This window comes from Mustela nigripes, chromosome 9, assembly GCF_022355385.1.
Source record: "Mustela nigripes isolate SB6536 chromosome 9, MUSNIG.SB6536, whole genome shotgun sequence".
In the NCBI taxonomy this organism is placed as follows: Eukaryota; Metazoa; Chordata; class Mammalia; order Carnivora; family Mustelidae; genus Mustela; species Mustela nigripes.
In genome coordinates, this window is record NC_081565.1 from 67436931 (window position 1) to 67456686 (window position 19756).

The 19756-nt window shown below is 45.1% G+C and overlaps 1 protein-coding gene across 6 annotated transcripts in view; it reads right to left on the reverse strand.

Annotated features, from left to right (window-relative positions):
- The window catches only part of NTRK2 (neurotrophic receptor tyrosine kinase 2), a 324764-nt gene that overhangs the window by 192617 nt on the left and 112391 nt on the right, over positions 1 to 19756 (reverse strand). The window contains exon 12 of one of the 6 annotated variants that reach the window (XM_059411763.1): positions 112 to 5247. The exons of the other annotated variants lie outside the window; for them this stretch is intronic. Within the exon in view, the coding sequence (XP_059267746.1) occupies positions 5210 to 5247 (38 nt within the window). The 3' untranslated portion in view covers positions 112 to 5209. Of the gene's footprint in view, positions 1 to 111; positions 5248 to 19756 lie in introns of those variants that run through there. 6 annotated transcript variants of the gene reach the window in all.

The following is a 19756-nucleotide window of genomic DNA, read 5'->3' on the forward strand; positions in this document are numbered from 1 at the left end:
TCTGACACCTTTCGTCTTGATCACCGTCAATGCCACACAGGGTGATGGTATGTGTCTGAGGGAGGAGGAGAGGTATACAAGGCCCTACACAGAATGCAAGACACATGGAGATGAATTATAAAACTTTATTGGCTTGTTAAAAAAAATGAATGAATTCAGCAAGTACATTTATGGTCTATCCACATTGTTAAAACAGCACTTAAAAATAAAATAAAAATGATTATCCATTATTTACAGGAAATGTGAAAAAATGACTTTAAAACCTGGAACATTATGGGGAAAAACAGGACATGCTTATGAATCACAGACTGCCTATGGATTACAGCAAATGGTTTTGAACAGGAAGTGAATGAAACCCAAGTATTTGTCTTTCTCTGGAATCTCTTGCTAGTTTTTTTTTTCCTCCTTCCATTTTTTCCTTTTCAGCTTTATTGAAGTGTAATTAGCAAATAAATTTGTAAGAGAATTAAAGGGTACAATGTGACGATTTGATATACCTAAACATTGTGAGCAGAATCTCTTGCTTTTTTATATTTGATTATGTTCCATTCATAAATGGAAAAATAAAGGGGGTTAAAATCTCCATTCTTTCCTTCGTTTCTCATGCAATTTTTTTTTTCCATGAAAACTAAGACGCGGCCAATAGCATCCTATCTCGGGTGCTCGCTAATGACCATCCCAAGACTCCACTGTAGCTTTTGCCTGAATGAAACCCAGAGAGATCTCACCATCAGAATCAGATGGCCAGGGGGTTCCCTTGTCCCTGATGACCGAAACAAGGAAACAGACTAACCCGAGTGGAAAGCCGCCTTCTGTGACAACTGTTTTCATGTCATCCTCTGGGTTGGGATTTCTGTTCACTTAATTCCATCTGGCAGCACCCCACAGAAAATTATATTCTTTCCCTGACTGGGAGAGTCCTTAACCTTCCAGGTTAAACCCGGACTAAACTTTCCTGGTTTAACCTTCCTGGACTAAACCCGGCACCACTCGTGGGCACTGCAGGTGTGTGAACACAGCAGAACACACTTAATGAAATGGCGACCTCTGCCCCAGTTTTCTTGGAGTCCAGTCTGCGGGACCCCAGGGGGCCCCCCCGACCTTGGCTAGACAGGAAGGGCACAGCCCACAAGGCTGGCCCGTGAAGGTGCCGGATGATACAAGTTCCATCCCTCCAGCGGCCCTCTCTCTGTCTCTGGTCTGGACGAGGAAAGGTGAAATGAGCTTCTCCTGCTGTGTGAGGGGATGAGATGAAAACCAGGGAGGAGTCTAGACAGAAAGTGCCAGAACAGTGGAGAAGTGCATCCTGCGGCCTGCGGTGGCATGAGAGAGGTTAGCTGTGGCCCCATTCACGTTTGGTCTCATGTTGCAACGAACAACAAGAAGAAGCATGTGCAAAGCAACCAAGAAAGCAAAGGGAAACCAGCCCTCTTGTTTACCATGGAGTCAGTTTAGACCGCTAGAGACGAAGAGAGAAAAGTCAGGAATTTCACGCAGATCGAGAGAAGAAGAGAGAGAGGGGAAGCGCCTCCATCACACGTGCTCCTGGCAGGGAGTTAAATTCCTGCCTTGCTCTCCTTGAGCTGGTGGTGCCTCGTATGGCCCCGCAACCATGGTCTTGGCTCTGTCTGGGGGGGAGTCTCGACACCCTAACTACCCGTGTGTCCTTCGGAAGAGCTGGAAGCAGCAGCCCACCCCCTCCGCCCTGTGTGGTGGGCAGGGGCTGAGACAATTTCCTTCTCCCCTGTGCCCCCTACTTTTGGAAAGAACATTTGATTGATCAAATATGAAATGGGTCTGGGCTGAGAGACCGGGAGTGAAAACACAAAAATTTCTCCCATGGGGGAAGCTTCTTTGGCCCTTTTGGCCTCAAACTGGTGTCTCTGGGGACATCAGTGGAGTTGCCATTGTCTCTTAGTGTGTCTCAGCTGCCTCCAAGGATCTCAGAGGGACCCCACTCAAGACACACGGCCTGAGCCAGACCTCCTGAGGTGGCAATCCTGTTTCCCGTTTCCCTGCAGCCACACCAGTGCACCAAGGACCCGTGAAGGGGCCTGCGTGCCCTCCCATCAAGTCCCATCCAAGGGGGACAGGCAACAGCGACCCTGGTGAAAAGAAGGCCACGTCTGACAAAACAGGAGGCAGGACTTTCTAGGTTGTCAACAGCCACTCAGAAGTGGGGCCAGTCTGGAATGGAGGGAAAACAGTGTCTCGAGAGTCCCAGGCAGGGTGACAAAGCCAAGAACCCAGCTACTGGAAGTCCCAGGAGAGCCCCAAGGGTCAGGGGCACGCTGCAGATCCCTGGGGCCCCAAGCTCCATGGTGAAAAAGCTCTCAACTGCTACACTGGGAAGTGTGTTTGCAAAAGAAAGATAGTAGGAAACAGAGGAACAATGATGTTGCTTTAAGACAAAAGTAACAAACTAGCAGCCCGCAGACACGTTTTGTTGGCCTACATAATGTTTTAAAAATAACTGAGCCAACTCTTTAAAAATAGGGACATTTCACATTAAAAAAAAAAAAATCCAGGTTTCAAGTTTCTCTTAAAGAATCAGATTTGGGAATCCAGGGCCCGGTTCCCGGGAGGCAGGAGTTGGCTCCGCAGGGCTGTGCGTGCCCGTGCCCAGTGCACGCCCTTTACGAAGGGCACCTGCCTGGCACCGAGACGCCAGGTCCTGGTCGGGGGGCAACGGACTTGATTTCAGCAAAAATGCTGCCTGGTCGTTTCTAATGCTAAAAGAAAAAAAAAAAAAAAAAGCACGATACGTATCATTAGGAAGCTGTAAAAAGATGTCTTGTAGGGGACATAAAAAAGCAAAAGATGAAAGAGGGTGGTCTGGAGGATAGAAATGAGGAGATATGTCACTGCCTGTGGTCTTCAGGGATTACAGAAAAATGAAAAGCAAGGAACACAAGAACCATATGAAACAATTTTCTAATAGCCTGCTGTTTTCATCGTTCCCTAGGAGATGTCAACTGCTCTTTGATATATTAAATTGCCTTATCTGTCCACTTCTCTTCATTTTAAAACAAAAATCTACCCTGCAAGTCTTCTAGCTATTGAGTACAAATATTTTTTTTTCCTTTTGAGTCTGGGAAATGTACAAAATAGTTCTTAAACAATTCATTGCTTTTTTCTAGTTCCATGGAATAAAATACAAAAGGTGAAAACAAAACAAAACAAAACAAAAAACCTTGTACTGAATGGCCGATATTTAAGAATGCTTGGGGTACTAACAGCCTCTGCTCGGCTCTCAGTGTGAATTTCCTTTTCCTTCCAGGGTTCAAGATTTCTGCAATTAGCTGGGCTCTTGGTAAATCAATAACTTTGGGAGAGATCAAAATCTAAGTGGTGACAGGACATGTCATTTAGCAAAGAGCAAGAAAATGGGAATTCAGGGAATACTCAGATTCCCCCCAACACCATGGGCCAGCTGCTCTCCCACTCAAATGTGTCTTTGGAAAGCACAGGTTTGGGAACAAGCAGCCCGTGTATGCTTCGGAGAAACTGCCCCTCTGTCGGAGGCAGGGGTATGGAGTAGCCAAGTTCAATGCTGTAATCCATAGGACCCTGTGAAATGTCTGTATCAAGCAATAACATACTTAGTGGCTAATGTGAAAGATACAGTATAAAATATTCATCATGGATAATCCTTTTATATCAAGTGGTACCTAAATGGATCCTGGTTTATTAAGATTAATGCCTGGGTTACACAGGATGCAAAACAATGTTTCCAAACACGCTGGACTAGTTAAAACTTTATATCCTTAAAGCTGAACTGCAAAACTTGAGTAACTATTTCCTATTTCAAACCCCCCCCCAAAAAAGGAATTTTTTTCGAATATCAGTAAGATTCCTATCCAGCCACGGCGTTGATGAGCATGACTTCACAGTCAGAGCTGATCCTGCTTTCAAGTGAAATGTTCCGGGCCTGGCTCTGCCATCCACCTCATGAGAAAAGTTGAGGGGAGGAGGGGTGAGGGCAACCGAACCTATCTGCAGGACAGGGATCCTACCTGGCACAGGCCGCGCGAAGGGGACCAAGGTCACTGCAGTGGCCAAGTGAGGGAAACAGGGGTCTGTGATGGGACTGAGGCTGGGACGCCGGGTCTGCTGATCCTAGGCTACCCTCTTGCAATGAGGCTGGATCTGATCAAGCACAGGCTCATTACCTCTGTGCTGCTGGGGTCAGGAAGAGCCTTCCTGCCCATGAAAACCAGCAGCAGTGTAGTATGGAGTAGGGGACTATCCTTCTTAGAATATGGTCTCCTGCTCCCAGCAGGCCAGCCATTCTGCCCGCAGACCTTTTCAGAGTAGAAAAGCTACAGTTCTGTCATGGGAACAGCATGAGATACTGCGGCCTTCTCACTAGGAAACTTCTAAAAAGCAGGAGGATCGCAGGGGGCACATAAAAGGACAAGCGCGCCCTATGTGTCTGTTTCGCTCTTGTAGTTATTCTGAAACTGACTACGTCTAACCTAAATCTACAGCCCCCGACCACGGAACTGCTTTTATTTTTCGCCTGCTAACAAACTTTAGAAAAATCATTAGCGTTGATTGCATGACTCTGGACCTTTATTGCCAGTGAAGGAGAGGGCCTCTCAGTGGCCTTGCCAAGTCCCCACAGCGATGCCCTTAACTTTCTCAGTCGTTTCATTGTAGAAGGAGAATAGAGACTTCTGAATTCAGTCTTCATTACACATCAACAGAAAACAATACTAAGCTACATGTTACGTGGAGATTAGGCTGTTTAGTGTGTTCTTATACCTGTCTCTAAATTTAGATTTTTTTTTTTTTAAACTTTGCAGTTCACCTTTAAATGAACAGAAACATAAGAATTAATACATTTCCAGTATGGTCAAAGAGCACTCCTTTCCAAAGAGAAGCATAATCCAATGGACTTCCATGTCACTTTCTTATTTGAACAATTGCAAGAACAAAAGAGAAGCATTAATTTAAGATGTTTTCTTGAGTGTTTGCTTAGCAGCCTGGGAGCTGCCTCTGCAGCAGGTGCTCCCCAAACATAGCTCACGACAGCCGCAGGCTTCACACGGGACCTCCTGCAAACACCACCCACAGCTACCAGAAAACCCCCAGCTGCGTGGCACCTCCCGGGAGAAGCCAACGCCCGTCCCAAGAGTCCAGCTTACAAGGCAGCATCAACCAACAAGCACCACAGCCCCCTTCTCTGTCTTTTCCTTTATTTCAGCTACCCATCCAGTGGGATCTTATGAAACAAAACAAAACCTAAAAGAAACACAAAATAAAACATAAGTCATGCTCAAAACAAAAAGCAATGGAAATTAACATACAAGCATAATCAATTTTAAAAAGAACTTAATAAATAGTCAAAATCAAGACACAACATGGAATATGCTTTAAAACATAAAGGAATAGATAATCACAGAACAGAAATTGGGAGAAAAACATGCATCTTATTGTCAAGCCACGTGGTTTTAAACTTCCAAACCGATTTTACGTGGCCCAGGAAACACAGGAAAAACATGCACATAGCTCTGCACAATGGTCTCAGATGTTAACATCCTAATTCAAGGAGAATTGTGTGTACAATATAGACGAGCCCTGGAGAATTTTTATGCATAGCAAAGAAAAAAAAATAAAACTCAACAACAAATATCTACCCAAATATTGATTTTCTTTCCCTACTTCATTTCATCAGATTATTTCTAAAATGATAGATTCATTACTCAGCAACCAGATCAGAGAACTGGCTAGCTTCAGCTGTGAAATACTGGACCACACAAAGATTTAGATTCTTTTCCAGGAATCCTAATATTAAATAATTAATTGTCTAAACTCACTGAAGTATCATACCATATACATAACATTCACACATAGATAGATGGAACATCCATTATATAACACATGATATGTAGCATACATATGTGGTATATTGCCTTATATTGCCTTATTGCATGTATAAGACATGTAGAATATGTAAATATTATATATGTAATATGTAATAATATTAATTAATCCTGCAGACATTAATTGAGCAGTGACCAAATAGGAGACACTACAGTAGACGATACGAAAATAAAGAAAATGGACCTCAAAGACTTCACTGTCACACAGATGTAGAAAGATGAACTCATTACTTGCACAAATAAATAACAGCTAATCCACTTGGTACCAAGCTTTCTTCTATGCTCTTTGTCCAAACAAGCCCTCTTAAATTCCCAATAACCCTATGAGGTCGGTTCTATTATTGCGCCCACTTTCCTGGTGAGAAAACGGAGGCCTCATGGGCAAAGCACTTTGCTGGAGGCCTGACAAAGTGTGTGCCAGAGATCAGATTCTGACCCAGGAGCTTGTCTTCGGCAGCCACCTTGCCCTGGCACTGTGGGGAGGACGAGATCCCTCCACCTTCACTAGGAAAACCCAGCGGGAACAGGGGAGATTCATCCCATCAAGTTCTTATGTGTAATCTGCATGAATCGTCATCAGATCCCTGGGTGACAAAATCGATGGTATCATCGTAGAAACCCTCAAGACATGCTCAAGTTCAGCTTCGGAAGGCGCTTCTAAACCCAGCCCTCCAGACTCTGGATCTTCTGCAACCTGGAGTCTGGTCTGCCAGGCGCTGGTGTCATCTGCCTCCAGAGCTGTAATTACCACCACCGATCTGTGTCATCATTTACAACAACACTAGAAGAGTCTACCAAGCTCATTTCCACGGCTCTTCTCCCTCCCGCCCTTCCAAGTCTCAGGAAAAACACTCGATACGGACGCCAAACATCGCTCATGGATTTAATCATCCACGAGGCACGGAGCACGCAAGTCGTGCACAGCGGAGCCAGGGAAGGCTCCTTCATTCCGGACATGAGTCTCTTTTCTCCAAGTCCAGCCTCCAGGCAGGCATTAGTGCCCTGGCTTTAGGATGCACTGCGACACATAAGACAAGCATGCCAAACACATTAACCAAACACCTTTGGGTTCTAAAAGGGTGGATCTCAAATTCCTTCCCACTGAAACAATAGGATTAACATCAGGATATCAAGTTTGCCAATAAAAACAGGAGGAACTCATTGATACAAATAGAAGACATCATCCCCAATCCAAAAGACTGGATTCAATATATCACTCACTCTCTGCACATTTAATTTTGAAAAGCATTTGACTTTAAAACAGTAATAATAATAATAGAACGGACTAAACTGTTAAAGTGAGCCCGATTTCGTTCCAGTGGGTTGACGGCACAGGAACTCTTACGCGTTTATTCACGTCAGTGTGTTTACAGCAGCCCCAGCCCCCCTTCCCTTGCTTCCATTTGCCATTTTCCTCCCCGAGGCCCGCCCAAGCTCGTTATTACAGTTTGGGAAATAATGCGCTTTGCCAGATGGGAGATCTCGGGGCTGCCATTCACTCAGGCTGCAACTGCATCCGCCCCTACTTAAACAGATGTCAAGTGTCCCTCTTCAACCTCCTTCTGCTTTGCCTTTCGTGATGCATCCTTCTCCAAGAACCGTACCTCGGTGCCACATGCCCACACCACCAGCGGAGTAAAGCCAACCAGAATAACACACGGGACGTCTTGTGAGGAAAAGCCAGGCTGCTGCAATGATAAGCCGTGCACTGTGTCAACATTCAACTGCTACTACCTCCTCCCTCCGCCTCCAGGAAGGCAAGTCAGATTCTTCTCTGATACACTTGATCTTCCCAAGCCCACTGATGCACTAGAGATACGTCGCCAGATAGTGAAAACCAGTCTGATTTCAAGATTTGACTCTTTTTTATAAGGAAATGTACCCGGTGCTTCCTATTTCTAAGGAGTTGATAGCAAGATTCAATCAGGACCCCAGTTTACCTACCAGGACCTCCCTAACGTTTGCCTATTCGAGTTATAAGAAACTCAAGGAAAGGGACACAAAATGATATCAAACAATAGATCATTATTTTCTCCTAGTGAGGGGGAAAGTTTTTAGACCACAACAAATGGCTGAACATCTTGTGGGTTTAGCAGCCAAACGAGCTGTCTAGCTTCTGAGCCTGAAATATAGATATTTTGACAATGTGACATTCTGAAGGATTTGCAGCATTCCGATGGTACATGGTAGTTATCGTGAGAACGGCTCTTTTATCAAAAAAAAAAAAAAAAAAAAAAGAACGAAAAAACTTGCGAGAAACTTTGCCACTGCTGCCGGCACGAGCTGATCTAAATAAGAACAAGGATAAAGCAGGTGCTGTCAAAAATGGGATGTAAAGTCGAAAGAAGAGAAACCCAGGATGTGTCCTAAAACTCCGTCCCTGCTGCTTGCTGATTTCAGATCTGCTCATTGACCTCTTCAAAGGGATGGACTGGGCGGGGGAGGTGAAGGTCAGCGAAGCCGCTCTGCTTTCTTTACCACTGGCTTCCGATCCATTTAGATTTATTTACATTCAAACGTGCACACATTTCCCTCCTATAACTCAGAAGCAATCAGCCATAAAATGGCAAGGATCTGCAGCACATTTAAATTAGCAGCAATTTATCTGGAGCAAAAGGAAAACTGCTGAGTGGAAAGGAAGCGAAAGGAACGGAAGAAAGACGCAGCTGTTTGTCTAAAAAAGCAAATCTTATCTCATTTGGAGAATTCAAGCAGCGAACTGCCAACTTGGGCGTCCGTGTGGCATGCTGCCACTTTGGAGACCGGATGGTGGCCCGGGTGCCAGGAGAGTGGCTCACCTTCCTCAGAGAGCAAAGCAAAGGCTTCTTGAACCTTCTGGGAAATGTCTACCAAGTAAAATCAACAGATAAATTCCTATGTTCTCATCGCACTAGGTGCCTCGAACCCAGGGAATGCAGAGAGCTTTCCATCACCCTTTAGACCTGAGCTGGGTGTAATTCTGCTTTATTTCAACACTGGGGCTTAAACACCCATTGTCCTAATTTGACATTTGTGGAGCATCTAATATACATTGGTTGTTACACTAACAATCCCTTGCCATCTGCCTTTTCTATTTTCTAGGTGACTTGCTAGATCCACACGGCCAATGTGATGTGTCCAAGGTCACCCACAAATCCAAACTCAGACCCTCTGGGCCATCAGTCTGTCTTGTACAGTGGCATCACCTGTAGCAGAAAGCCAGGTCCTGGAGCTTCCGTCTTCAAGATCATTCCAGAAGTTGCTTCCCCATCCTTCAGATACCACTGTCCCTTCCTGAGGACAGGCGTTGTCCACATGCCATCTCTTGCCCAAAATCCCCTGCCACCCAGCAAGCTCTCCTTACAGAAGCCTTTTCTGTAAGGCTTGTAAACGCAAAAGCCATTTCTACAGCATTTAGTTCACAGGCCTCCCAGCCTCTATGACATTCAATTCCATTCATTCACATAGCCCACGTCTCTACCTTTTTAAACTTGTATTTCTTTTCTACTTCTCTGCATCCTAAACTATAGGGCGCAGGATGGCAAAGAGAGCACGTCTAGCCATCCTCTGTGCTTGCACAATACCAAGGTGCCTTGCACAGTGCCTTGCACAATACCAAGGGTGGGATGCATTTTGAGTTTTAGAATAGTGATGTCTAAACTTTGAGTTTTATCAGAGGACTTTGATGGACTCGGTAACAGAGGGGAGTGGAACGTGTGACACAAGGTAGGATTTACTGTGTCTCACTCGTAGCTGGGCTCATCAACGCACTTCAAAGCTTCCTGCAAAGAGTCATGTATTTGCTCGGAAGTGCAGTGAAAGTTACAGTTAGACGCGCAGACACCCAGTGAGTGCCTCCTGCAGCATTTTAAGCTCCTGGGGGAAAGGTGCCAGACTTAGTTTATTCTTTCTTGTAATGACCAAAATCACTGTGGGCGTTGGACAAGGAAAACTGTTGACCATTTCTTCACAGAAGATGAACAACTAAAAATAAACGGCTGAGGATGGTCAGCAAGGTTTTCCAAGCTCTGGTTTGACTTTACAAAATACAGTTTAGTTACGAGCTGAAAGTTAAAGCAGGAAACACAAAGTTCTTGGCAAACTCGGCAGTGTAAGGAAAGCCAAAGCTATTGCACAATTAAAACTCAAGGATTCTAAGGAGGATGTGGTCCGATCAGCAGGGCCTGATGACAAGTGTCCCAGGGCTCAACGGGTCCCACGTCAGGGACTTCAGAAAAGATCAATGATATGGTCTCTATCTGGGGAATCACCTAAAAATGCTACAAGTAGAGTAAGAAAAAAAAAAAAAAAAGAGAGAGACTGAGTTTGTGGTCGAGAAGCATTAAGATTAAGCAACCACGTGAGACACCCCAATCTATTGTTCTCCCGTGGGGTGTGTCAAGCCTTCTGGCTCCCTTCAGTGAGTATATATTGCAAAATCCATAGGGTAGCTCTTTACAACAGGAAATGACATCTTATAGGCATCATTCCGCAGTTCCCAGACCAGAGAGGCTTGCCAGTAACTCTTCCGGTACACGTGGACATGGAATTAGAATTCTCCATACAGAAGACCATGCGTTCCCTGCTGCCAACAGAGATTTGTGTCTGGCTTTGCTTTTGCTGAAACACTCTAGCTGGCGATTCTTCTGAGTCTACTAGAACCTTCCATGTCCAAATAGGAGACAAGTGGCCTCAAACCTATAACTTAATTAACTTACAGCGACGTCAGATTTGCAAGAATCTCCAACATACCCAGTGGAAGGTGCCTGGCTCTGCTCAAGCGTGGCCGAAACCATGACACGCAGACCACAGATACGTTTCTAGAAGAGTCAATTACGCATAAAACAAGCAAGAGGAAACAAGTGCCGAGGGTCGGCCTGAGCTTGTCTGATGATGACCATGACGGTGGTGGTGAAGCTAAGCAGGGCATGGGAGGAGGACGAGCAGAGAGAGGAGAAGGACTTCAAGCAAGAGGAGTCTCTGCCAATGCACGCGGGAGACCTCAAGCATGTAAAAGGGGTGGCCACGGTTATTGGAGAGTGCAAGGAGAGATCAGAAAGTCGCAGAGCAGGATTCGGAGTGCAAGTCCAAGGTTGAGCTGACCCGCAAAGGAAGAGAGAAAGTCAACATCTAGTCTGTGCTGGAGCGTCGCTTTTTCAAGAGGCATCCCAAGCCCTAGCTCAGAAACAAAAGTCTGAAGACTGTTCCCATTAAGGATGCTTGCTGAGAAGGAAACAGTCAGGTGGACTTTCCTGTGCCCCCTGTCTGCCTCAGGTTGCAAAGCCTGGAGGTCAGAGCGGTTAATGGTTCCAATTAAGCAGAGAAGATCAAACAAATTATCTTCGCTTGAGTAGAGGTAGCTTATAAATCTCAACTGCATTTCAACGAGCTCAGGGCACAAGATAATGAAACCCCAAACACCACGTATTCCAGAATGCAAAACAAAAAGAGGGGGGGTTGGTAATCCCAGGAACTGGCTACACTAAACTCTGAGTTACCCACCCACCCCCAGCAGGACAGGAGCAAGGCCTTCGTTTTGTTTGGTCGTGGACATCTTGCAAAGTAGGTTGCCTCTGGAAGAGCTACCAAGTCCACTCGGGGAACGGAGCTCTGGCTTTGCACGGAGTCCGGCCTGGGTGGTCACTCCCCAGCCCTGGGATAGCTCCTGTGTGTGGCTGCCACATCACCTCCTCCTCACTGTCGCCTGCCCCCATGCAGTAACATTACCTTCCACGGCCCATCATCCTGTTCCCAGGCCACAGAGCTGTTCTACACAGGAAGCTCCAGAGATATGTCCCTGGCCTCAGCCTTCCCTCTAGAAAAGTGGAGGCACCCCACCTCAGAGACAAACACAGATTATGGGGCAGGAAGGAGGCCCTTCCCCCCAAACGCACGCTTTAGCTCTAGTGCCTTTTCCCCCAGAACACCGCAAGCAGAACCACTTCCTCATCTCGAAGTCACCCTGCTGGGACAAGCACTAAAACATGCCTCTGCTCCAAGAGGGGCAGCGTTGGGCTGGGAAGAAGATTCATCATGCCATTGGCCAGACTACCTGGGACATAACTTGACACTGCTCTGTAAAGCCAAATTTAAAATCCCATATTGGACCCTGCAAAGGTATATCCAACTCTAACCCTAAAGTTTATCCTGCATCCTAGCAAGGGAATATCCTTCTACCTGCTCATCAGTCTGAACGAGCACCAGCCCATTCACACCCCAAGAACAGGATTCACCATCCAAAGCTGCTTCCTCGTCAGGAGGAACCCTCGGGGTCTGGTGTCACAGCCCCTGGCTCGGCACAGCCCTTTCTAGTAGCACGGAGCCCACTTAAGAAGCCTTGGTAAAATGGAGAGCTTATTTTATTCTCAGTAGGAAGCTGGAGAAGTACGAAGGCAGCTCTTGTTGTCACCCTTGGATGCATCAGACTGAGTCAGCCCACAGAACCTGCGACTTGACCCAAGCTAGCCCTGTGTTCTAGAAGCCTCTGCTGCTCCTGACATTTTTATTTCTGAAAGAGCTCATTTTGGAACAAGTCCACACCGTGAAGCCGTCCAACTCTCTTACTAACACCTCAGAACGTCTTACGGCAGCTGAACACAGGCCAACCCCAGCGATTCTACCTGGCAACACCCTTTCCTGACAGATGAGGAGGATTCTACTCTAAGGCCCTTCAGAATCGTTTCGTTCGGGTACAATCTCTCCACAGAGAAAACTCTGGGTTTTAAAGAGAGTGCATTTTTACACATGCCAGATTTCACAGTTTATTTTCCTTTTTAAATAAAGTATGCATGGCATATACGGCAAACCAAACAGGACAGCTTGGTTAAGAATTAGAGCAGTCATGCCAAGAATCAACCAGAACCAAGATACCGGGAAAGCGACGTATTTTGGTGGTTGTTGCGGTGGTAGTTGTTTTTTAATAAAAATTTAATGCATCCAAACATCTGACATTATTTTAAGAAATGCTTTCCAAAATGCACAGGAAGTTCTTTGCTAAATCAAAATGATTAAAAGGGAAGGGCTATTTACCCTGTAACTCTACACACATTCTTAGTTTAAAACAGAAACCAGGATCTACGTGAGCACGAGAGGCATTCAAACACCTAGGATGGACCAGTGCTTTGCCTTACGTGAAAGCAGAAAACATTTTTCAGTGTCACCCAGATGAAAGGACGCAGTATAATTACATGTGCATAGCGGGGAAGACTGGATTATAAATTACTTTTTTTTTTCATTCTTCATAATTATGGCCATTTACCATCCACCATTTAACTATACAATTTCCTGGACCTTTACTTCCAGCTACTATTGGAACTAGAATTTTAATAAGCACAGTTACCCCACATTGATGATCTCCTTTGGCAATTGTGTCCTAGCAGATTCATTTTCACAACAGAGCCTGAAAGACAGCTGGTGTGGCTGGTTAGACAGCAAGAAGCAGCCTGAAGCCAGATAGACCTGAGTTTGGATCCTGTCCCTCCCCTTCCTGAGCTGTGAAGCTCTGGCCAAGTCAAGCAACTTCTCTGAATCACAGTTACCCAACACTAGTTACAGGTGAAATAAGTCTACCATAGTGGGATGACTAGAACACGAATATATAATACTGTCCATGCCACATACAAGTTCTTCAGCTTGGGGTAGCTGCTCAAATTATGACTCTTACTTACCATTTAGACAAAGTGCCAAGTCTTAGACCTCCCAAAGTATCCTCCTAGCTTAAAAAACTACAGCTGGAATGACCCTGTCATTGAAGACAGTTCTAGGTTTTATCAAATATGTGTTATTTACCAAAAATATATTAAGGAAGATCAACTGCTGACCCCGAAAGTTCTAGATTTGAGTATGATGCTTCCCCTTTAAAAGCCCAGTTGGAGTACTTTTCTGATTGCAAGTTATGCCCCAGTTTGTGTTGTTGTGGTTTATTTTTGTTTGTTTCTTTTTGGTGTTGGTTTTTCACTCTGCTATAGCAGAACTGGGGGGAAAGAATAGTAAAGCTAAGTGCCAACCAGAAATGAAGAGAGCCCGTTTCCTAAAACAGTATTAAATAATATAAGCAAGACAAATATGGCAATTTATAAAAATAATGTTTCTCTATACCTTTCCAGGTATATATAAATCATATTTCACGTGCTTCTTTTGGGAAGGAGACTATCACTTTCATATGAAGTGAAAAGGAGGTTAGTGCTTCCATTTTATACATAAAAATATTTAGGTAGAAGGGGGTTAAGTGATCCTACTTTGTTTGATCCAAGGACATGTTTCATTCATTCATCAATCACACAGTAATAAACCAATTCCCAGCAAGATACAGGACATCTTTTTAAAATATGGGCCCAGCACGCTTCCGCTGCGCAACTCTGCTTCTTTTTAAAATATGATCTCGTGAATTCAGCTTAGCATTCTAGGACAAAAAGTTCTCTGGCTTCCTTTCCAAAGCAAGGACTTCTGTTATCCACCAAGAAGTAAGTGTTTCAAAAACCAAAGGGACTTGAAAATAGGTGAACGCTGGCTACCCCAACCACTGGGGTGTGGCTGGGATGCTCTCTCTCTACTTGTTGGAACCATCCTGCCTTTGCGCTTTCCTGATTTCCCATCACGAGCCTAAGCAGTGAGCTCTAACCTTGCATACAGCTCAGCGGCCATGGCAGATCATTACTTTCAACTGTATTTTCAAAGAGAGGCCTAAATATACCCTTCATTAGGAGCTATGGGGTGAAATCTCAAGAAAGGAATTTGGCGCAAAAATTCCATCTTCACATGCCTGGAGTAGTAGGGTACTCTCTGTTAGAGCCCTGGGGAGGCTGGACCATAGCCATCAGAGCCATCGGAGGCCATGCGCTGGGTCATGCCCTTTCCCAGGAGGCAAGATATCTTTCCAGGCCAAAATGGTGGCCGTGGCTGGTGATACCACTCAGAGCCTGAAGGCTGGCCAGTGCCAGAGATTTCACAGCCATGGAAGAAAGTGTCTGAGAACAATTCCATAGCTTCAGTTCCCCTTCCAGAACACAGAAAGTTTTCACCTCCATCCACTGCTATAGGAATCCACAGTTCCATAAGTGGGGAATACACACAGATGACAAACATGAAACACATCTCAATTGTCCTAGCACCTCTACTAGCTGCCCGGAGGCCAGGAAGGAGCCTCTCAGCAACACCTTCTTCTAGACCCAGAGTTGCTTCAGAGGCATTGCCTAGTTTCTACTTCCTAGCATCTTCCAGCAGCAGCTAAATGAACCAAACTCTAACTAAATTTAACGGGCTAATTGCACCTAAATTACAGTCACAAAGCCCCTTCAGAAGATTCAGTCAATTTCTTGAGGGAGAAAGTAAATGTTTTGCTATATAATTATAAACTTAATTAACATAAAATAAATTAATTAGGGACTTGTGCTGGTAATGAACACCATGGTTTAGCTGTTTATTGCTGTAGTTTCCAGGGGAAGATAAACCTTGAGAAGAGGGCTAACTTCTACCTCAAACCGAATTCCATCCCCCTCTCCCACTCCACCCAACTGCTTGAGTTCTGGGTTAGCCTCTGTGGCATGGTGTCTAAATCCTACAGTATTCCAACATGGATGGTTTCTGTGCTAATCTCTAGGAAAAAAAACAAAACAAAACAAACAAACAAAAAGACCCCAAAATGAAAACAACACACCCCGTCCTAAACCATCCCAGCTACAATAGTTCTGAGCTGGCAGCTCATGAAAATAACAGATGATTTTCCAAAGTGATGGTTTTCTGTCCCGGAGTATAATGACAAAACTCACCTAGAGCCGAAACAACCATCTGCCACAGATTGTTCCGCGTGGTTTGTTTGCTTGTTTGTTTTTTTAATTCTGAGAAAGAATTCAAAATTGGTACTGGCAAAGAAGGATGGTTTCAGAAAAATGACCCAGTTTCCAACCTGTATTTTCTCAACTGTTGTCCTACTTTTTTTTTTTTTTCTTTTAATCTGATGAAGGAGAGGAAGCTGAGAAAAGGAGCTTTTTAGGGTGATCTCCATGGCACGGGGTAGGTTTGGGGTAAATGAAAAAAGTTTCAGGTAAGTGTCCATAATTTCTAGGAACCACGATGTGTCTCTCTCATATTTGTCTTCTCCTACACTGCTGTGTGGCTGGAGACGAGTCATACCCACTGGGAGGTAGAAAGAAGAACAGTCTAGAGTGTGGGCTCTGATGCTAGAATGTGCCCTGACTGTGTGAGGTCAGCAAGCTGCCTCAGTGTCCTCATCTGTGAAATGGGGCTGCTGATAGTACTTTATTCAGGGCTTCTATGCAGAGTAAATAAGCTAATACATGTCACATGTTTGGAAATATGTCTGGCACATAATACGTGGTCCATAAATATTAGTTATTTCCATTATCTTCAGATGCTAGTGCTCAGCTTTTGTCTCTTTAAAATAGCTGGTGTTTCATGTTCAAAAAGAGTTGAAAATGTTTAATGGACAGGTCTGGTTTGTTGGACAAACTAGTCCACACATGCACCAAAGGAAAGAGAATTAAGGACCAAGGCTGTGAACAGAGAATCCTCTTGTTCTGGTAAGATTTCTCTCCTCGGGGCGCCTGGGTGGCTCAGTGGGTTAAAGGCTCTGCCTTCAGCTCAGGTCATGATCCTGGAGTCCCAGGATCAATCCCCACATCGGGCTCTCTGCTCAGCAGGGAGCCTGTTTCCCCCTCTCTCTCTGCCTACTCTTCTGCCTACTTGTGATCTCTGTCAAATAAATAAAATCTAAAAAAAAAAAAAAAAAAAAATTCTGTCCTCTCTGACTCTGACAACTTTGGTGAAGAAAGGAAACTCAAAGACCCCAACCCTGGACCATGCACCCAGCCAGTCTCACCCTCTCACTTAGAAACAAGGAAGAGAAGTTTCTGAGAGCTTGAGGAGTTTGTTCAGTGGCACAGAGCCAGCAAAGGGCAAACTCGAGACCCTTGTTAGTGTGTTGGCTACAGACTCCGAGCTGGATCGAAACGTCAACATGGCGAGAGTCTCTCTCATGACGGGCGGAAGCCAAAGACAGAAATGAAACCGGTTGTTTTTTGATACGAAAGTAAACATCCTGATGCCTCTGGCCTGGGAGTTCTGAATTCATATCTGCTTAATTACCCACATATTTTACTGTATTTTATTTTTACCCGAAACTTGATTTCCACATGGTGGGAGGGAAGCAGAACCTGGGGGCCCAGTGTTCAGCTATCATGGAATCAACCCAGGACTGATTTCTACAGGGGCTGGCAAACGTTTTCTGTGAAGGGCTGAACAGTAAATATTTTCAACTTTGCAGACCATACGGTCTCTGTCACAACTACTCACTCCACCACCGTAACGTGAAAGCAGCCATACAATATGTAAAGAGTGAGCTGGCTGTGTTCCAATAAAACTTTATTTATAAAAACAGGAAGCCGGTCACACTTGGACTGTAGTTTACCGACCTCCAATTAATGCAACCACCTGCCTGATGCTGTTTTTACCCTCTCTCTTTTACTTTTTCCCAACTTAACCCACCTCCTTATAATGAACGTTCGTACTGTTTCACTATTCTTACGACGATGTGATCAACAAGCAATAGAATCGAATTTATTGTATACTAGGAAGAAAAGCCAGCATGAATTTATGAAAAATCTAAATTATGAAATATATTTAAAGAAATACACTTTTATTACTTTCATATACATATAGGAGTTGAAATTAAGCCAATAAAACATTTCCAGCTCGTTTTGGCAAGTAGGGGGTAATTCAGCCTTATCCAAGAGAAAGGAAGAAATTGAAATTGTATAATTCATCAACTTTTTTCACGAGATTTCTTCTAAAGGACTTCAAAAAAGTTTGTTCTCTAAGATGATGGTAGAGGATTCCCACCAGTCCCATGGTTTTTTCCACTATTAATCGATTTGGGTACTCCTCTGTTCAGAAAAGATGTCCAAATACTCTATCCAATCAATTCTTCAGTAAATTAATTATTTGTATCAGCAAGAATTCTTAACTTCCAGAAAAGCTGGATAAATTGTAATCTTACGATATCATAGATTCATGCCATCTATGAAACACTGAACTTCCTGCTCTCTCTCTACGGGCCTCTAGCTGACCATTAGTAGACTGTGAGTTGTGTATCAAAAATCCATTCACAAACCCCTTTTCCCTTGCTTTCCACTACTTTGAGGGAGAAAAGCCAGTATACGTGATTTCCCAGTATCCCTCGAAGCTAAAGATGTGCATAATTCTTTGCGGCTGAGCGATAGCTAGAAGTTCAGGGCAGGTGGGGTCCTCTCTTCCTGAATTAAAAGGCAAAGCCTCGCTGGAAGAAAACTCACTGCCCTTCTTCCTTCTATCTACTTGGAGCACAGATGTGATGCCTGGAAGACACACAGCCATCTTGCGACCACAGAGTCATGAACATGAGGAAGAGGCCTAACTCTAAGGATAGCAGAAGGCAAGGTGCAAAGAGCCAGTGTCCCTGCCCGCATCATTAAGCCACCGTAAGCCTTGGACCCAGAACTCTTGATGTGGGAAATAAACTTGCGTTTCACTGACTGTTTGTTTCTGTTGGTTAATTGTAGCCAATGCGATCCTAAGTGACACAACTAAAGGAGGCTTTGGGTTTCTTTCTATTATTCTGGGGGCAGGAAAGAGAGGCAGAGGAAAGAGGAGAGGGAGAAGCTGAGGGCTAGAAGGGCTCTAAACTCCTACCATAGGAAAGGAATCAGCTCTCAGGTGACACTGTGGCATCTGGGTGCACGCGGAACTCTGCAACGGCCCAAGCTATGATAATGGGCTGGGTGGGGGGCCAGGGCAGAAACGCACTAAAGATGACCATGCAGTGGCCCCACCTTTCCCATGCCTTTGAGAGGGCCACAGAGGTGACCCTGAGAGAGGGGTGATGCACTGAGTTGCATGACTCTGGGGGTCCAGGAGAAGAGAAGGAGAACCAGGAGAAGAGAACCAAGCAAAGAAAAGACAGAGCCTGAGTAAATAACTCAGGGAATCAGACATGAGGAGGCACCATGGCTGAACAACCTTGAGGTGAAACCCTAGGGTTAGGGAGAACCAACAGAACCCCCTCAACATCTGAGGACTTGAGAGCTGGGCTGTGGCTGCTTCCACCAAAACCTTCAGGAAGCAGCTGTACCACATATGCCCCCACTTCTGGGGGAGCCGTGGGACGGCGTCCAGCTTGACCTGGACCCATGTGCACAATGGATTCAAGGAACCCTCTGGATTTCCCAAGAGCCCTGAGCATCAAGCAAGAGCACTCACAAGTGCCTCTGTGCTCAAGAGGGGCACAGAAGAGGCCAAGACTGTCACTGGGTATGAAGGCAGCTGCTGAAACATGAGGGTCACAGAAAGACCCATGCAGACCAGATGCTGGGAGCCCCAGCAGGTCTGAGAATGTCAGCCGTACAGACCCACAATGAAGGCCAACTCCCAACACCAAAGGCCAGCAGATATCAGCACAAGTTCCTAAGAGGCAGTCCCCATCGTCCCACAGGTCCCCATGGGGGACGACAGATCCCTACACTCACTGAGTTTACCAGACATGACAACCTGGAGAGGAAAACAGAGACCGTACATGTTAGACTAGGGAGGAGTTTTAACGTTTCCCCCAAATTTCACAAGATGTGCTTCTGCCTACCCATATTCCCTTACTGAAACACAGCGAGATGGAAATATGCCCAAGAAAGGGGAGAGCCGATATTTTAGACCCAGACACAGAAAAGGAATCCAAGTCCATGTAACACTAGAGTCAACCTCCAAAGTCCCTTCATAGCCAAGAACTTCCCTCCCTGTGGGACACCGGCCGCTGCCATATTTCAATGCATGAAAGAAGGAAGATTGGAAAGTAACTCCCCTCTTTCCCTCCCTGATTGTGTAAGGTCCTTTGTATACATTAACAA